The following is a 19,441-nucleotide window of genomic DNA, read 5'->3' on the forward strand; positions in this document are numbered from 1 at the left end:
TATATGACCTTTGATTCAAGAAAAGATCCAGATCTTCTTTTTTGTTTATAAGATCATCCACTCTTTGACTGTGTACATCTTTTTTACAAGTAAACAATGCAAAATGAGTAGCTAGTGTCAGCATTCTTCCTAAACTTGGTTACTTTTCTGAAGCTTAAATAATTTTTAAAGCATAAAGATTAAGACTTTCAAATTCATAATGCTCAGATGTTTGCTAGATTAAGAATGAATCTTAAATTGGAAAGGGATGAAATGAAGTTTTATTTAGAGTTCAAAATACTTGCATTTTTGAAAGTTACTCAAGTAACCACAAAACATATAAAGAATTCTCTATTTTCCAATTCAAAACAACTTAACAGTATACAACTCTTTGCAGATGCCAATCTAAATGTGTCAGCCAGATGGTTTTTTTCCCCTAACACAGTTCAATTCAAATGTTTTATGAAGGACCACCCATGGAAAATAATTAGACAATTAAAAAAATAGAAATTAGGTCTACTGTAGCTGAGAAAAGAATGAATCTTTGAATTTTAAAACATAACAAGAGGAAACAGAGGGTGAATTGAATACCTGTGTGAGACAATGATGTGTCACAGTCACTTCCTAGTAAATGAAATATATGTTAGAATATCAGCAAGACATTAAAATGCAGATTGCAGGACATAGAGAAAAAAGAACACATAAAAGCTCTGCTTACCTCTGAAACTAAAATTAGAATTTTTTTAATCTTTTGTAACTTCAGCCAAGAAGCTGAAATTGCTGGGAGTCAAGGACATTAATTATTGAGCTTTTACAATTTAGGTGATTTTTTTTTCTTTTCCATGAAACTAGCTATCAGCATAAAATTCCCAGTTAAAAATATCATTAACAGAAGTTTCCACTTCTGTGGGTAAGACACCTTTCCTCATGTAATACAAGTGCTGAATGCTGAAGGACAGACAGGAATGTCAGCCAGAAATTCCCCCACCCCCAAGTCCAGTCCCTTGTTATTGCAACAACCACATCTTGTAATGCCTACTGTAAATGAAAATGTTATATGTGATATTGACTGAGAACAGTTAGCTTTCTAATCTTACAGGTCTGCATTTGTACACAGGACACTAAATAAATATGTACTATGAAAAAAGAGAGGATAACATAAATACTTTGGATCTATTTGCCTTACTTACTGGGGAATGGCTGTCAATGTCTCCATTTGCATTTGATTGCACAAATAAATTGTACCAAAACATTCTGGATGAATAAGAACTAATGGAACTTCTGCTCTTTGAATGATTTATCTCAAAAAGACATTTGAAGGACAACATGTATCATTATGACATATACAAAAATAGTAAATCCAAAGGTCACAAAAGGTAATTTAACACTTCACTCTTTCGGAATCCCATACTTGAAACCATGTTACTAACTGTATGCTACAATTAGAATATGGAACTTGCAGTTGCACCAAACAGGTCAGTTATAAACTAAAATAAATCATTGTATCAGTATAAAATAAACTGACTGCAACTGCTAGAAAAGGGAACTGCAATAAAGGTTTTTTGGAGCTACTGAAGGAAGATCCAAGCTTTGTCAATGTGATACAATTGCTTATAAAAAGGTTTTGTTACTTGCATTTTCCCTCCCTCCCTGATGGGGTCAGCAAATAAGAGAACCTAAGCCTCAGTTATCACAAAGAATCTTCAAAAGCTTAAAATTGAAATGCTGCTGTACTCTGAAGCCAAGATTGTCATGGTTCGATTGGATCTCTCTAATTTACAGGACAACATGGTCTGTAAATTATGAGCTTATGAGCTCTTTAGGAAAGGAAAGAAACACATCAAACAAAGGCTCAATCTCCTTCAGACAAACGAGACTAACATGGGAATTCACTAATTCATTCCTTAATTCATGAGGTTTTTAACTCACAAGTTGTCTAAGTCATAAGTTAAAAGATATAAGCAAAATACTCGCAGAGCTGCTGCTGAGAGTGCTCATCCTTTCTCCTCTGTCACAGTACAGGCCTCCCATGTATCCCATCAGGAAGCATGAAAACCTCAGCAGATTGGCTGATGCTGGATATGCTTCAGAGGTGGTTTTGGGCAAGCTGTCATGTTTGTGACTTCCAGCTTTGACGTTTGGTCTACATGATTCCCCTAAGTTAGTGGATTCTGAAGGAAATGACAGCAGTAGGAAGGATTATGTCTGTAGCAGACAAGTAATGTATTCATAATGACCTGAGCCCCTCCTGTAGGCTTCTTACGTGTTGCTCTCTCGGATCTCCCAACAACATCAGGTCTTTGTGTGAGCTGTGTGTTAGCTAAAACCTGAGCAGGAACTGAATGAAGAGCCACATGACAGAAAGAAAAGCCTAAATATGTTTCATGAAATGGAAGGAGATATGATCAGGTACCAGTTTGGAAACTGCTTCCACAGAATGTATAAAGTTTTTAATTTAATATTTTAAATATATTAGTTCATATGAAAGTTGCTAACTGTAGTATAGTAAGAGCTTTTGTCACAGTAGGTAAGTTTTACCAATGAAAATATAAATCACCTGGAGGCAGGTAACAATCAGATGATTCTCTCAGTGTCTAGATAAGCTGTAGAAACGCATGTCTGTGTGAATACCAACAGCTTAGAAAGTATTTGTAAGGCTGGGCACTATGCCCAAGGGTCCCAGTGGAAAGGTTGGTGCAACCTAATGGGAGAGAAACTAGTCTTTGAGGCACTGAGTAACTGTTTAGAAGGTGAGGAACAATCTGAAGAGCTTGCCTAGTCATATCCTGCTGCAACCATTTGTTTTCAGCCACTGATGGATGAATGGAGAAGGAAATTGAAACTGTCTGAAACAGGATTCCGTAGGAATGTATCCAATTAAACCACAGAGAAAATATATTGTCTATTATATGAGAATTACTTTTTCTGAATCTACATTTCTCTTTGTCTTCAAGGCTGAAGATAGTGAATGAAACAGAATAGGAAAAAATACTGATATAAAGGAGCAGAAGTGACAAAGGAGCGAGAGAAACATAAAGCTCTTTGGGAGAAAGATAAAAAGCTGAACAGGTTTCTGGAGAACTTTATCTTCACTTCCACTCATAGAAAAAAACATCAAAGGTAGAAAAGACAAGCACTCAAGATTAGATTTAAGACAGTGTAGTGGTGAATCAGCTGTATTAGAAAGCATATGTGTTTTCAGTTTTCTTGTTTCATCTTTTTTTCAGACTTTATTATTATTTTATTTGAATGCACAGATTTTGTCAAGCCTTTCTCTTCATTAATCTATTTGCTAACAATTAGCATAAGTCTCCCAAGAGAAAACTGGAAAGTTTTGCAAAATTTTAGTGCAATTTATATTAGTTGGTCCTGGAGCCAGGAAAAAGGCAATTAGATTCCTGTTTTCTGGAGATGATGACAGATTGAGCTCTGCATCCTGAGAACTTAGCCAAGGACACTGAGAAACAGTACCAGAACTCAGGGTCTGAAACACTAATAGAGAGCTGGCAGGTTATCTTGCATCAATTTGATGACTAACTGAGAAATGTTGCTTGGCTTGGTTTCTTCATGGCTCAGAGCCCACTTCAGGATGAAAACAGACTCCACTGTGGTAATAAAGACAGGGTACTTACCAGGCAGATAATAAAAGCAAGGTTTTGTTCATCAGAGAATCATTGAGCAATTCTTGCAGAGAGGGGCCTTTGGAGGTCACTGGTTGCTCCTCACCACCTCTGCCAAACCAGGTCAACTTCAAATTTGATCCAGCTTCAGGGATAGAATTGTTCAGCATCTTCTCCAACCAAAGACTGAAGATTCCCAGGATTAGGGTTGCCACATTTCCCATATTTAATTAAAGTCAGGGTGTGATTTTTTTTTCCTTTCCTTATATTGTATTGGAACTCCACATGTTCCCTCTGTGCTTTTCATCTTTGTGCACATCTAGAAGAGTCCTGCTTCCTCTTCTCTATGCTCTCACATTAGGTAGCTGAAGGTAGCAACTTCCCTTTTTCTCACCACCATAAACTAACCCATTTCTTTATCCCTTCCCATGATCATATTCATAGTTCTCCACTGAACTAACTCCAACTGGCCAATACTTTTCCTGTATAGGGAAGCTCAAAATGTGATGCTGTGCTCTAGCACTGATAGAAGAGAATTAAGACAACCCCTAGCTGCTGGCTATATTCTCTTATATGGAACAACAATGAGTTACTTTTCTTCACCTAGAGAGAAAAGGGCAACTCTTGTCCTAATTATTGTCCAAAAGAATGCCTAGATGTTTTCCCCATGAAAATGCTTTCCATCTGGTCATGGCTGAGCATGAACTCCTGAATGCAGCTGGTCAAGCCAACTGGAGGACTTTGCAACTCTTGAAATTCATGAAATGTTTATTCAACCATTTTTTCAGCCTGTCAAGATCCTTCTACCTGACAGCCCTGCACTCCAGTTGATCATCACTCTCTACTCTGGTTTGATACATTAGAAGGAACAAGAAATAGAGATTTTGTTGTATTTATGAGGTTTTCTTTTTTTACTCTTCCCTTTTCTGGATGGAAGTACATGTGAAAGACAAAAAATTTTATGCTAATACAGATTTATAATAACTTTCAGTAGAATTTGTCTTCTGGACAAACATGAAACCAGTATTCAGTATACTCCACAAGACTGATTAATTTTGGATGTCCCTGCTGCCATTATTCCTTACAAGGAATTCAATTCCTTTCAATTTCTTTCAAGGAAGGAGGCAATGTTTATCTTCTACACTAGAAGTATATTCCAGACAAAGAATATTAAAAAAACCCCAAACATTTCACATATAATTGTTGGGAATGAGAGAGTGGGAAAAGACTGAAATAAGATTCCCAACAGATCAAGAATAAGAAATACTGAATTATTCAAAGAATAAGTTCACAGTTAGCAACAGCTCATTAAAGAGAGTACAAAATATGTCACTAGGACTCTGAGTCCATAAACCAGACTCTGCTACAGAGGTTTTTTGCAGGGTGCAAAATGCACTATGCCCAAGGACCCCAAACCCCAGTTGCTGCTGGATCACAGGCGGGGTCCTCATCAGGGTAGAACACAGGCACTGAACGTTTGTGATAATGCTGAAGCCGTGAGAGCAGTTTTTCCACTACGTGAGGGTATTTTTCAGACACGTCATTTTTCTCTTCAGGGTCATGAACAATATCAAACAGCCAAAGTCTTTTTGTGGATGGATCAGACGACTGAATCTGTGACTCATTGTACAAGGACGGTGGAGGGAACCAATGACTGCAGCCTACAGGAACAGGAACAGACCAAGGGTCACTTCTGAGGTACAGAGCAGCAGTGTGGGGACACACAGTTTTGCTACAATTGATTAATTCACTAGGTCTCTTGACAAGCCACTGTACAGTGACAGTTGCTGCAGACCTTAACTCTAGTTCTGCACCAGAGTTTCTCTAGTGCAGACCTACCTAAATAGGAGTCTCATTTATGCAAAAAAACCACTGCACCACTGATATCCAAAATTTCATGTAACTTTATTTCATATCAATTAATTAATTCAGTGGCCCTTCCTCTTGGATGCTATGATCCTTATGGATCCCGATATTCTATAAGTTTTTTCCCTACAGTTTAAGTAAGTTGCAGACAAAATATTTCGAAAATGAAAAAAATACATAGTTTGTATTTTAGAAGTGCTAAATTGTGCTAAATGCTAAATGTGCTAAATGCTAAATTGTGATAAGTGCTAAATGCTAAATTCTGTCATCTTTGCATGTGGTCAAAAACTTAAGAAGTTAGGAGAATTTCTAAACATATGAAACAAAATTAAACTGTTTGTGGTGGGTGGGACATAGGATACACTGTACAAAAAGGAGGTATTTTGTTACCTGGATATCCAGTTAGTAACTTCCATTTTCCATGTCTTATTGCTGCATGTATGGATATATTGAAAAGCGAATCATCCCAAGGAGAAGAATTGCTCTGTGGTAAAGATGTCCTCTTATCAATGCCAAGACCTTAATCAAACAATAAACTAAGTTAGGAACATTGCATATTCATGAGGTAATTTTTAGAACTCTGTTGGAAAAGAAAGCAGTATCACCCATTTATTTTTCCCTACTGAATAAAGAATTTGTTATATATATGCAAAGATCTGTGCTATGACTAAATGGATGTATTTAACTCTGAACCTGAACTCCATTTTAAAAACTTAGCAGTGGAATGGTAAGTAAAATGTCACAGCTGAGTCCAAATAACTGGATTCATTTTGTACACAGGTATTATATGTGTATCTCATATACCTATATTAAGAGCATTCAAAATTGGAATTGCTAAATTTGGTCATAAAAGTGCCTGTATCTTTTTCCAGGGAGGAATATAGGATTGAAAGATCTCCTGAGGTCAATGTTACTACTGCTAATTCTCTTAGGTCACTTCAGGGAACAAGTCCCAGGTTCTGACCAAAACAGAGAGCTGTCCCTTTGGGCTGAGCTGGCTGTGTTCACGAAAATCAGCAAGCTTCTTTTTTGGCACATCTTCATACTGTCTCTGGAGGAGCTGTGTATGATGTGTTCCCATATTCTGATACTATTGAAAACTGAAATGTCAGCTATGCACACATTCCCTCTCAATAGGAAACCTGAAGCTCCTTATAGGAGGGAGCCCAGTAAAAATAATTAAAATGCATTGTCGAGGGATGATTAGGAGAGCACTTTGCTATTGAAACCAACAGGGAGGAAGCAAGTCAGACAGACAGCCCTGGAGCATCCAAACCAACTTCCATGTCAGCCTTCATAAATAAAATGGGCATTCAAGACATAACATTTAGAAGTTTTATATTAACTGTATCAGCTGATAACAGTTTACCAATGATTACCAGAAGGCAACTTTAATCAGACTAGAAGACACATTAGAAGATGGAGAAAAACCAATGTTGATTTTCTAGCTTCTTTCTGAAAGAGATGGTTTTCAATCAGTTTAGGGAATCTGAAGGATTAGCTGACAGATTTTTGGATGAGAATCCATGAGATGTACAATGATCATGTAAGAGCCAATAGGAAGCAGAACTAGGTATTTCTAAAAAGAGTAAATTTTGCAGAACACAGTGGGGCAAATACACATCTAATGGAAAGAAGAACAGAAATTTGGGAAAGGAAATGATAGACACAATTTCTCCATTTTTTATGAAGGACTTGCAGAATTTCTACTTTCTTGCTGGACTTTACACTTTGAGTTTATTTTCTTTAATGAACAGATTTGTGCATACCGAAGTTCCCCATCTACATCAGACTTGTATAATGTTCCCAGATTGTAAGGATATTGGATGAGGAATAAGGATATAAAAGGGGCGACTTTTTGGAGTATGCATACACAGACTGGGGAGGACTCAGCTCATCTTAGATCAAGAAGCACTGAAGCTGATCTAAAGAAGAAAATAAACCTCAAACCCCTATGAAAACAAGGAAAACCTCATAAGTAAGCCCAGCAGAATTTCTTCTGGAAGATAAATCGTCACACAACCATGTGATCTCCATAGAAAATATGAAACAGTTTAAAGATTAATTCTGCTTACTTTTCAACATCATTGTGTTATGTGTTATTCTGTCATTTGCTTTGCTACTCCTCCTCGACTACTCCTCTTTGCCATTTACTTTCTTAAGCATAATGAAAGACATTCAGCAGGTCAAAAAAGAGAATCATGCTTTTTAAACCTTCTGTCTCAGAACTACAATTTCAAGGCTTGGTCTAAAGATAAAATTATGTGAAGCTGCATTTCTGATTTTAAAGTTTATCATGAAGTATATGCTTCTGCTTGCTGAGCTACATGCAATATATGTGGAACTACAACATTACACAAGACAAACTATTTAAAACACTTCAAATAAATGGTATGAAAGATTGTATTTTTAGATACACTTTGCAAAATATCCTTAGAATGCCATATATGAGACTCAAAATAAGATTCAAGGAGATAAAATAGTTTTTAAACACTCTGATTTGGTCCAGGTAATAAAACTATACTCCTAAATGAAAAAAATGCTTTTACCAGAGAATGAAGCTCAAGTTATTTCGTGAAATACTTTGAAATACAGCAAACTTTCTTAAAGAAAAATGGATAAATTCCCTCATTTAAAGCAGTTATAAACAGTTCCATGACGTATTGGTCATGGAACACAGACTGATGCTTGTTCAAATGCTCTCTACAAGGATACTTACAGGACTGTCAGTTTATTACATTACATAAGCACCAGACACAGAAGTATTATAAGTATATAATAAAAATTTGATATGAATTCTTTTTTTCCCATCCTATGACTTGCAGGTTAAACTCAGATATTCCTCCCTCTGCATTTACCCATTTTCCTCCTTCTCTTCTTTTACAGGGATCCCTTTTCTGATTTCACAGACTGAAAAAGTCATATTGGTTTTTTTTCCTTTTCAAGACAAAATGTTCACTCCCATAGCATCTAAGCAGGTTTTTTTTTCTGCATTTGTTCTATATTGTGGGGGAGGTTTTATTTATTTTTTTCCATTATGGTTGACAGGAACAACAGCCCTGTGGACTAATTCTGCAGTCAAAAGACAGATGCCTTTTATTAAGCTCTGTAATCAAGCCAGGCTTCATAGGTCTGCATACTCTCCTTACAGATTTATATATTAAAATATGTGATGCTTTTGCTTGTGTAGAGGCTAAACATTTTACTTTTTTACCATTGGATCAGTGTATCAGTGGCTAATGAAATAAGCCTTTGTTTTTACCTTGAAAGAAAGTCCCACAGCCTTTCCCATGAATTTTATTATTGTCAAACAGAAGCCACTGTTTCCTGAAGCTCAGCTTTGGAGCCTCACCAGCAGCTATATTTCTTTTTTAAGTAGTCTCTTGGGAAATGATAAAACTTGTATTAGTTAAGAAAGCAGTGACCTTTCATTCAGATATTTATTTTCAAATATTTAATGCTAAAATGGATTTTTCTAATGATTTCAGAGTTTTGGTTAGAGTTCTAGGTCACCAATTAGTATTCAAATAGCTTTTATATCTCTATAGTAAAAGAGATATAAATGTCTCTCAGAAGACATTGCCTTTGGCAGATGATTTTGGAGTTTATAGCATAGTTCCAGAAATCCTTTGTATTGACAGTCTTAAAAATGGTTTCAGGATCAGATTTTTAAAGGAGTTAAGGTGGCCAACTCTCACTACCCACAAAAGTAAATACTTTAGAAGTCTGGCCCTTTGCCCTTTACAGAAACTTCAGCTCAGTTCTTTTACTTTTGTTATCATACATTTTTCATATTAGGATGAAATATACATATTTCAAATTAGGATGAAAAATCCCATGTAATTTTCAACAGCTAATCTGCGACTTCAAGAAACCTAATTTTTTCAAAGGCCAATGTCATTAACTCTGAAAAATCTACACAAGATGCTCAGAAAGCATCAGTCAAAATGTGGGCTACTTTTGCAGAAATAATTGCCATTTTGATAATTTGAATATTCCATAGCATACTCTTCAGGCAGAATGTTGGAAAATTTACTACTGGATAAGTACATAAGTAATGTCCTGACTGTTAACCAGAGAATATCCTGGACCTTTTAGGAAAAGTGGAAAATCTTTCAGTGCACTAAGTCTTGCTAATGCACAAATGTAAGTGCAACAAAAGGGAAAGTAATGAAGATGGCGGGGAAAAGCCAACACTCCACATACACAAGAGCATGTGCTCTGAACTAGCTACTGCTCTTAGGGAAGTGTTTGCAAAGTTTTAATGAACAAGTATGGTCCAGAGGCTGTCCAGAAAAGCAATCCCAATACTAAAATTGGCAACAAACAGGACACTATGCCACCACTGAGATCGTTCTTGTGCCTCACATGGTGTACTGTGCAGTTTTGGCTCCCATGTTATGAAACAGACACAGAAAAGCCATACAAGATACAAAGACCTGAGACAAGGAAGACTAAAGCTATGGAACAACTTGCATGTGAAGAGTGACTAAGTAAATAGGACTCTTTATCCTCAAAAGTGGACAACTGACGAGAGAAAGGACAGAGGTCTAAGAAATCACGTGGCCAGGGGAACCTGAGTAAGAACAACAAGTCTTTCCCAATAAGAGCATTGAATAAATCAAGATGTCATGTATTGAAAATAAATAATAGTATATATTTCCTAATTACAAACCAAACTCAGGTGTGGAATTCCTTTACATGGAATGCTGTGGGTGCCAAAAGTTAATGCAGGTTGAATAATAAAAGGATTCACAAAGTGGAAGAAAAATCCCTCAAGAATTATTACATCCAAAATCACAGCCTAAAGATTAAGAGCAGGCCACGGGGGCCACACAAGAGAGGTGTATTTATGTGCTTGCCCTCATGTACTTTGTGCTACACAACTGCTATTCTCAGGACAATGAACTGGACAGATTTTTGGTGTGGTCTTACACAAGATTTGTTACCAAATTACTTTCCATTCAGAAGAGGCAAATAAAAAATTAACAAAAGAAAGTGCTATATCGAAGTACCTGTATGCAGGGATTAATATAATGAAAGTTGTATGAATGTACATACAACTGACCTCATTTAGTATCCCATGTGTACTCCTGTTTTAAAACATCATTTATGTTAGGAGGATAGCTCTTCCAGAAAAAAAACCTGTCTTCCTACATATTTTTGCATACACTTACAGCAGCCTTCTGCTTAGTTCATTAGTTCATCTATCAAACTGGGAATTGATTTCTGGAGGTGGAAAATAGGAAGCAAAATGTTTTCACATTTCTACCCTTCTGATCAATGTATGCTTGAGAATCAATCATCTGTTTCTTGGCTCATACATTCCTAGTTACCAACCAGAAACTTATCTAAAATTAAAAAAATTTGAATTTATCTGACTACCATGAAAATCACAATTTATTTTGAAAATCCATTTATTTTCTGTACAACCCAAAACCTTTTAAATTCTTCTTCTATTGCTGCAAACCAAAACAACTTCATCATCCTGTCATGCCTGCAATGCTACATGGTAATAGAAGAAAAGAAGGGTTGATCCAGTTTTACGGCATTTTACAGCTTTAGATGCGTATCAGAAGCTCTCATCTTCCTGTGTGGAGACTATAAACCTACTTTGTTTATCTGTTTAAGTCTTTTGATGTTTTCAACAGTTTCACTGATAATCTCTTAAATATTTAATATTCAATCAAGAGCAAATAATAGAAAAAAGTTTTCCTAATGCAACCAAAATCAAAATTAGCACAGGCAACAGCAAAAAGCCACTGCAACATGGTAGGAAGGCTGGAAAATTCAGATCTGTAAGCTTCTTTGCAAATATTTCCTATGATTCACTTCAATCCTTTGCTTTTTACTTTGCTAAGCAAATAGTCCAAGTACCACATAACTGTTATTTGTAAAAACGGTTGAGGATAGTCCACACCCACATTGTGCAAATTCACAAGTTAAAGAAAATAAAAGGTACAATCTGACCTGCTTTTTAAAGAAAGGCTTGCTCTTTAGGTTAATCTAAAACACAAATTTTTGGTAACATTTTATTAAATATAATTCGTTTCATAAGAGTATACTCATTTAAACATTGATATTTAATTTTTAACTGTCAGAAGGAAGAAGATAAACTAAATAAAGTGTAAATCTTCAGCTGTGATTTAAAAGAAGGACTATACATATTCTATATCAATATTAATGGTATTTTGCAGTTCTAATAAACATAGATCAATTACTCTTCTCATTCCTCTAGCTTTCCTTCTTTCATCCACTGAGACCAGCTCAAGCAATTGGTAGAAACTTAAAAAGTATGGCAACATAAATAGACAGTACATCTAAAAATAAAATATACTCCCTTCAGTGTATGATTAAGATAATGAAAATGACTGACGTTGAGAACAAGTTTTCTTGGCTGGTAAGAGATCAAAGAGTACCAGTTCTCTCTAACATGCCACTTAGCAAGGTCTTGACCACAAAACTTAAAGTGCCCAAAATGCTTGAAGCATGCTGTATTTCTGTACACTGTGGTCTACAATACAAGCATGTGGGGAGGCAGTGTTGGGTACTGAGGAACAATTTTGGAGAAAGGCAAAGGAACATTAATTTATTATCTATTTGTGAGCCAGAGTCCTGACCAAAGAGTAATCTGAACAGCAAAGTGAATATCAGAGTGGCCATGCCTACAATTTTCCAATATCCTACACAGTAACAAAAACATTCTTTTATAAGCAGCTTCATATAATCAGTGTCCTTTAAGGAAAACAGAAGCAAATGAAGCTTCTGCCATTATTTCTTCATCTGCAAAACAAGGATGTTAGAAGTTATCTACCTTTCTCAGTATATTTCCCAAAGGAAAAATGAAAAATATCAGCATTCTCTGTAGTTAAACTTCTACTTCTGATAATATAATGTAGCAGCAGTATGACAAGGAAAATAACCACAAAAAGCTCCAAGATTAATTGCAACCTGCTTGACAGAAAAGACTGAAAAGTCTGTACTAAGAAAAGCCACCAAACCCAGGGTGAATTAAGATTTTAGGTGGCTCACACTCTTTGCAGTCCAAATAAAAAATATATCTGAATAAATAGTAAACAGGTGCTACTGCTTTGCAGGTGTAAATCACATTAAAGAGCATTCAGCCCAAGTAGAAATATCACCATAATTTTCAGTGAAACAAGTGTATGGACATATTACGCTGTATGTCTCAGTAGTTTGCAACCTTGCAGTTTGTAGTGCCTACTGCACAAAGAAATTCCCTAGATATTTCCTTATTACTAAAATTTTTCTCTGTAGTTCTCAAGACATTTATTTCAGTACAAAATTTTGTCTGGCTATGCAACATTCCCTAGAACATTTTTGGTTACTCCACTCCAGTACCTGAATAACAGATAACAGGATCCACATAGAGCAAAAGTTTACTTCTCATACCACATGACGATGTAGGTCAAGAAACTAAGCAACAATAGGAAAAGAGAGAAAGATTCTCACATGGATAGAAAAGCACCTAAAACACCAGGAAACAAAACCAGTTTCAATTTCACACTGGAGAGGCTACCACTGGTTTCCTAAAGGAATTTGTGCTGGGACCTGTACCATTGAACATATTCCAAATGACCTGGAAAAGCAAATGAACAGTGAGACAACAGTCTGTGAATGATGACAAGTTACCCAAAGCTGGCTGCAAAGGATGACAGAAGGCCTCTATGAGGCTGGGTAGTAGGCATTAATATAGTTAGTGATTTTTTAACACAGATGCAAGTAAAATGATGCATGTCTGAAAAAATAATCTGAAATTCATATAAACATATAAAATGATGGCCTTTGTGACTCTCATAACCAAGAGTGAAACCCTGGAATCACAACAGATTGAGCTGACACTTTTTTAGAATTATGTCAGTGTTGTACAAAAAGAGAACTGAGTGAAAGGAATTATTAGAAAAGGACTTGTTAACAAAGCAAAAGCCCCATGCAACTGGAAAATTGTAGTTTTGGTCTTCTCATCTCAAAAACAAGACTGAGAAAGTTCAGAAACCAGTTGCAAGGTTAGGTGGTATGCAATCCCTTGTGAGTAAAACACCTCTGGTAGATGTACATTCTACTTAATTAAATTTGCATTTTCTAAGGAACTCCAAGGACCAGGTTGCTTCTGCTCCCTCCCATTCTGTATAACATTAGCCAAATGCAATCATATAATCAAAACTTTATGGTTTTAAATGACAGGGGATATATCATTTAAACATGCAGGCCAAATACTTTGAGTACTTTGAACTTACTACACAGTAAGGAGTAAGTTACCTCATGCAGTATCCTGTGTGAAATCCCATGACCTAGGTAGTTTTTAGTATTTTTCAGGATAACTTCAGCCTCTACCTGGCCTAACTAGACATCACCTACAATACAGAGTGGCACTACTGCACAGTGTGTAGCCACAGTGAGGAAAACTCAAACATGCTGAAACTCTGAATGAGACATAAATTCTTTACTGAGGAAATTCATTGTCTGCTTTGGCTGGAAATGGCCATGCTCCAATGGGACAACATTACATTTTCTGAACAAAATGGATTGGTGTTTTTATTTTTGAACCACACCAGAGATGTTTCACAGAAAATCTCCATGTTATTCTATCACTTCTTAAAATCTTTTAATCACATCTCAGCTATCAGAACAGCTAGGACAACTCTCTGAGCTGCCAGTCCCTTGACATCCTTAACTCCAGGTTATAAAGGTGACAAAAGAGATTGCATTTTATCAGTGAGCACAATCGTCACTCAGACAGCAGTGCAACGAAGCCCTGCTTGTGTTCAGAGACTCTTGGGGGGTCACTGCAAGCGCTCATGTTGTCAGACTTATCTCAGCTAACAGAGGCTGAAGGAACACACACAGAGCTAGGGGTGTGACAAGAAGCTCCCATCATGGGTTCCTGTCAGACACAGCCCCAGAGCGAGGGACACAGCCATTACAAGACTGCACCACACAGCAGACAGCAAGAAACTACTGAACTACAGAAACTAGTGCTTGCTGTCAGGCGGCTTTGGGGAGTGAAGTGACACTTATGCATATGTAAAAAAAAAAAGATATTGTAAATAATTTAAAATAATTCAATCTTGTGCGTACTGGCTATCAACTCACTGAAGACTCTCAATCTTAACAGACAGGCTTTGAAAAGGTAGTGTCACCTGGCAATGGTAAGTCTCAAGGCAATAAATTAGATGTTCAAATTCTGCTGAGATTAAACTCTAAGACATTAAAAATTTTTCCTTATTTTGTAAAAATGTTTTTATTAGAGAGAAATGAACAACTCCATATATGTTGCAGAGTAGAACTCTGCTTAATAGTTGAACCAAACCATGCAGACTACTTCCACTAGGACTTAAAACCAACAAGCAGTAACGAGTATTATTTCCATAGTAAGGTAATGTATATGCCTCCCTGCCTCTTGTGATCTGATTAGTAGGCTATAAAAACCACAGAGGAGATCCCCAGACAGAAGTCTGGGACTAGCAAACCAAAACCCACTTACATATGAAACCCAAGCAGAAAGAGACTATTTTCTAGCATTTTCGTTATCATCCTTAAAATCAACATACTATTTTAATAATCCAGTGAATTCCTATTGTATCCACCATCTTGTATGTATTGCCAGAAAAATGGTAATTGAATCATTCTCCTACCTCTTCCATTAAAATAAAAGCTTCTGTTCTTAGCTAAGTTATCTGATGCTATTATCAAGATTTAAAATTTTTATTTACGTGTTCCCCAGTGAAGAGAAAAAAGAAAACCCAAGAAATTAAAAATATCACACATGATTACTTTCCTAACAACAGACAGTGCAAAATCCTTATAATCATCTTGCCCCACTTTTGTGCTACAATGGCAGAAGTGTAGGTAAAAAAAAATCAAGAACTTTCTTAAATATTATCAAATTCCACATAAAAATTACCCTCATGACAGCAGTCTTCAGCCTCTTAGAAATCTCACCACATGCATACACTCAAATTCTGCGTTATTGGCAGGCTTCCCATGCCTTACTAATGCTCAACTGTGGAACAGTGGGAAGTCAGTTAGAGCGTCAAAAAATCTACCCTGAAACAAATGGGAACCTTTCCATTAATTCTGCTGGGCTCTGGTTCAGACTGGTTAAGCATCAGCAGTAACAAACAAGGATTTTACACCCTACCAACTCCTCTTAATCAAATAAATGAAGCTAAATTCCCCTTCATCCATACAGTTCAGTAGACACAAAATATTTTCCACAAAACAGTCATATGAAAGGCTTTTTGTTGTAAATTTTTTTTTGTTGTAAATTTGCATTTGCAACAAACACTTCTGGCAACAACACATAAGCTTTAATCAACTCCTCAAATAAAAGTGATTCTGAAATCAAAACAAAAGTGCCAATACATGATTTACCAATTCTCAAAAGAAAGAGTTTAAGAAAATGGGAACACACAATGCCATGAATTATACCAAAAACTGAGCCTTATGGATAAGAGATGAAAATTAATTCCAGAGTAATTTTCCTTGCTCCAAAACACATGTCACCATGCACTGAAGTTCTAGAAAATCAAAATAGTGTTTACTTAAACATATTTCCCTGCAGCACTGAAACAGCAGAATGAAGGCAGACTTCAGGTAACAGGTAACCAAACACTTGGTCCTTTACATGAACATGAAGCCACACATGGGAACACAAAGTCAAGAAATTAACTATAACTTTATTGCAGTAAAACTCCGGAAGCCACCCAGTAACTCTTCTTTGTGGTTAGCACTGCTTTTCACAACTACATCTTCTGAACTTTCCTCCAACAGCATTTTTCCAACTGTCCAATAGTTTTCTCCCTGAGGAAATTCCCAGGCCACACCAAGAGCACTAACCAACTGAGTTTATTCCCTTTGTTACAAACAATTCTGAACAGTGACCTCCCATCTTCCAGGAGAGATTTCTCCCCAGCTCTGCGGAAGTCTGTACTTTACGTTTCACATAATGTAATAAATACAAATATTATTACTGACAACACAGAAAATAAGTGATGGCATGTCCAGATGGGTTTGGGTTATTTTGATTTCCATTAACACCAAATTTGTACATAAAACTTTCAATTTATATAAGAAAGTAAGGAAAGTTAGTGGGTACACCATTTGTAATGAATTCTCAACATTCTACTATCCTGTAAATCTTACTTCAATGATATACGTGTTCTTGAAGCATTCAAGAAGCAAAATATTCTGTAAGCACAGTGTGGTTTTCATTTGCAAGTGATCTGGCCTACAGTTTGACTTGCAGACAGTCTACAAATACTTTAAATCCCAGGTCTCTACATTACACCATAAAAACCAGAATGGTACACACAAAAAAAAACCCAAAATCCAGATTTCCTTTGGTATTTCCCAGTTTTTAAGTACCTGGATCTGGGGAAGAGAGAAAAGTTTGCAGGAGAGTTGAATGAAGGAACAAAAGAACAGAGAAATATCTTTCAGAATACACCATTTCTAGTGAAGGTCACTTCAGCAATTAAAAAATGGTACCATCTACATTGTTCATCTGCACACAGAATAAAAGTAGCATGGATCTACAAATTGTGCCTGAAATGCCAATGGATTTCCATTCTGTTTTAATTTCTTTGCTTTATGTTTTCAATTAAGCACCAACATGCTTTACATGAACATGAGATTTTTTTTTTTCCCTTCTGAATTTCAGGAAATAATATATTGAACATGATTGAAGTTTTTTATTATAGATTCGAGACCACAGGTTACAATATCAATAGAAGTGTAAGAACTACATTTTTCATTTCCACTTATGAATAATGAATCAAGTCTCTTACATAGCCTGAAAATCTGGACTGTCTCTAATGTAGTAATATAATTTATTACTAAATTCCCTAAAATCTTAAACCACTCAGATGAATCAACTTCTCACCTACAAGATAAGACTATATTTTCAAAGAAAATTTTATCAAGAAATAAAAAAGCTAAAAGACAAAGGTTACAGTTAATATTTTTATAGTTGGAAGATAAACTTGGACTTCATATATCTTTTATTTATAAACATAAGGTTTTTTAAAATGCCACATTTGTTTGTTAACAGCATGAAAGCACATGGCTGTTCTCCAAAAATTTATAACTCTCCATTTATAACTTTCTCTCCCCTTTAGCTACAGAAGCAGAAAAAGTCTTTAACACAAATAGAAAAGAATTTCCCAAGCAAAATTTTACCTTGACCATAAACAGAAAACTCTGCACTGTGTTTCACTATAAATTTGGTGGTGCTATCCTGCTAGTTTAGTTTTAGCATTTTATACAAAGGAGACAAGAATTACCTTTGCTAGACTTGATTCTATGGAGCAGCTTGTCACTTAGTTTTCATCAAGAAATGCACAAGACAAATCAAACTCCTTCTGGAGTTTTAAGAATTTCTCCCTATTGCTTTGGCAAAGAGCATACTGTTATCTTAGCATGAATACAATTCATATTCTTCCAGCAACTGATTCAGTTCATGAATTTGGCTCCCCTCCAGCAGACAGCTCAGTCAACTGAAGCATAATCAGCTCTGGCTAAAAATGCCAGTCTCACTATGATCCGTTTGATACCCTCCAAATTATCATAAGGCCTTTATTGATAACTGCTGAACTTCAGCAAATCTCAGTCAATGAACTCGAAAATGAAATTAGAGTGACTTTTCACAAAAATGCAGCAATTGTTTTTAATTTCGTTGGATAATGTTACAAATGTATAGACTGTTCTTTCTTAGGATATATTCTTTCAGAGGATATATGATTTGAACAACTTCATTGTATTGTCTCTGAATTACCTCTTACTTACATAAGTAAAATCTTGGGAAGAGATGGAGAAATGGGAAGAGATGGAGAAACAGGCAGGAAAAAATGTTATGGATATTTATCTTAACATTCAATAAAGCCAAAATTTGGAACTTACTGTATTTTCAAAAAATACACAAAAAAATACACATTTAGACTCTTCATAAACAAAGTGGAAAATAAATATCAAAGCCCCAGCAGGTCACTTAGACTGTTTTAAAGAAAGTATATATGAGTATCTTGTTTGGGAACAGACTGTTTTTGTTTAGACACTGATCGTTGTACATTAACAAACCTTTAATTATTATATTCATTAGTGCTTCTTAGACTTTTGCCTTCTTATGAAGCACCAAAGACATAAAATCTCATGGAAATCAAAGCTCAAAATTACAAGGTAGCTTTGAATAGCACTGTTAAATTAAGTAACATTTTCCCTCTTCACAATATAAAACAAACACTTATCAATGGGAGAGCGGAACAAGTCCTTCACAGCTATTTCTAGGCCTGCTGCAGTCAGTGGATTGCTGGTTTAGGTGATTGTCTATACTACAGCAGACAGAAAACTCTCCTCACCAGAAAGAAGGTCTTGCACATATTTTGAAAAGGCTTGAAGTCACTTGAGGCACATTCTTCCATCTACACTTTTATGTCTTCACCCAGATAAAGTCAATTAATTTTTGCTCTTCTTCTCATTCTTCTAAAGCCGACAAATTTTCCTTCATGTTTGTAGTGAATAAAATACTTATTCTACAGTGTTGTCTGAAAGATAGCTCATACACAATAGAAAGTGATTTTTCTATTTCAGTTATAGAAATAGAACTTTTATATTGGCTTATCCCATTTATAAGGTGCATTTCTGAAGCTACACAAGTACCTGTAGCTCTGATGCCTTAATTAATGTGAAACTTCGTGAAAATATGCCAGAAGGGAGAACAATCTTGGTACAGCCACTTTGAAATGCAGATGGCTCTGTGAGCTTACAAAACCTTTGCATGTATGTACTTTGTACTGATTCCTCTTTTTTTGAACCATGATGTGTAGAGCAATTATTTCACCTCAAAAAGGAAACTCTGGAAATGTCAAGGGCTCTGTGACAATGAATTAACAAAGAAATAAAGGGCTTTGCCACTTCACTGAGGAAAGACATTTTGTGACCTTTCACTGCTTTATGGC

The 19,441-nt window shown here is 35.9% G+C and overlaps 1 protein-coding gene across 1 annotated transcript in view; it reads right to left on the reverse strand.

The window, feature by feature from the left end:
* Positions 1-237: 237 nt before the first annotated feature.
* Positions 238-19,441, reverse strand: part of ARSB (arylsulfatase B) — a 65,280-nt gene continuing 46,076 nt past the window's right edge. The window contains exons 7-8 of the mRNA XM_066569674.1: positions 5,856-5,984; positions 238-5,260 (exon numbers count right to left, since the gene is read on the reverse strand). Of these exons, the coding sequence (XP_066425771.1) occupies positions 4,995-5,260; positions 5,856-5,984 (395 nt within the window). The 3' untranslated portion in view covers positions 238-4,994. The remainder of the gene's footprint in view (positions 5,261-5,855; positions 5,985-19,441) is intronic.

This window comes from Molothrus aeneus, chromosome Z (assembly GCF_037042795.1).
Source record: "Molothrus aeneus isolate 106 chromosome Z, BPBGC_Maene_1.0, whole genome shotgun sequence".
Classification (NCBI taxonomy): domain Eukaryota; kingdom Metazoa; phylum Chordata; class Aves; order Passeriformes; family Icteridae; genus Molothrus; species Molothrus aeneus.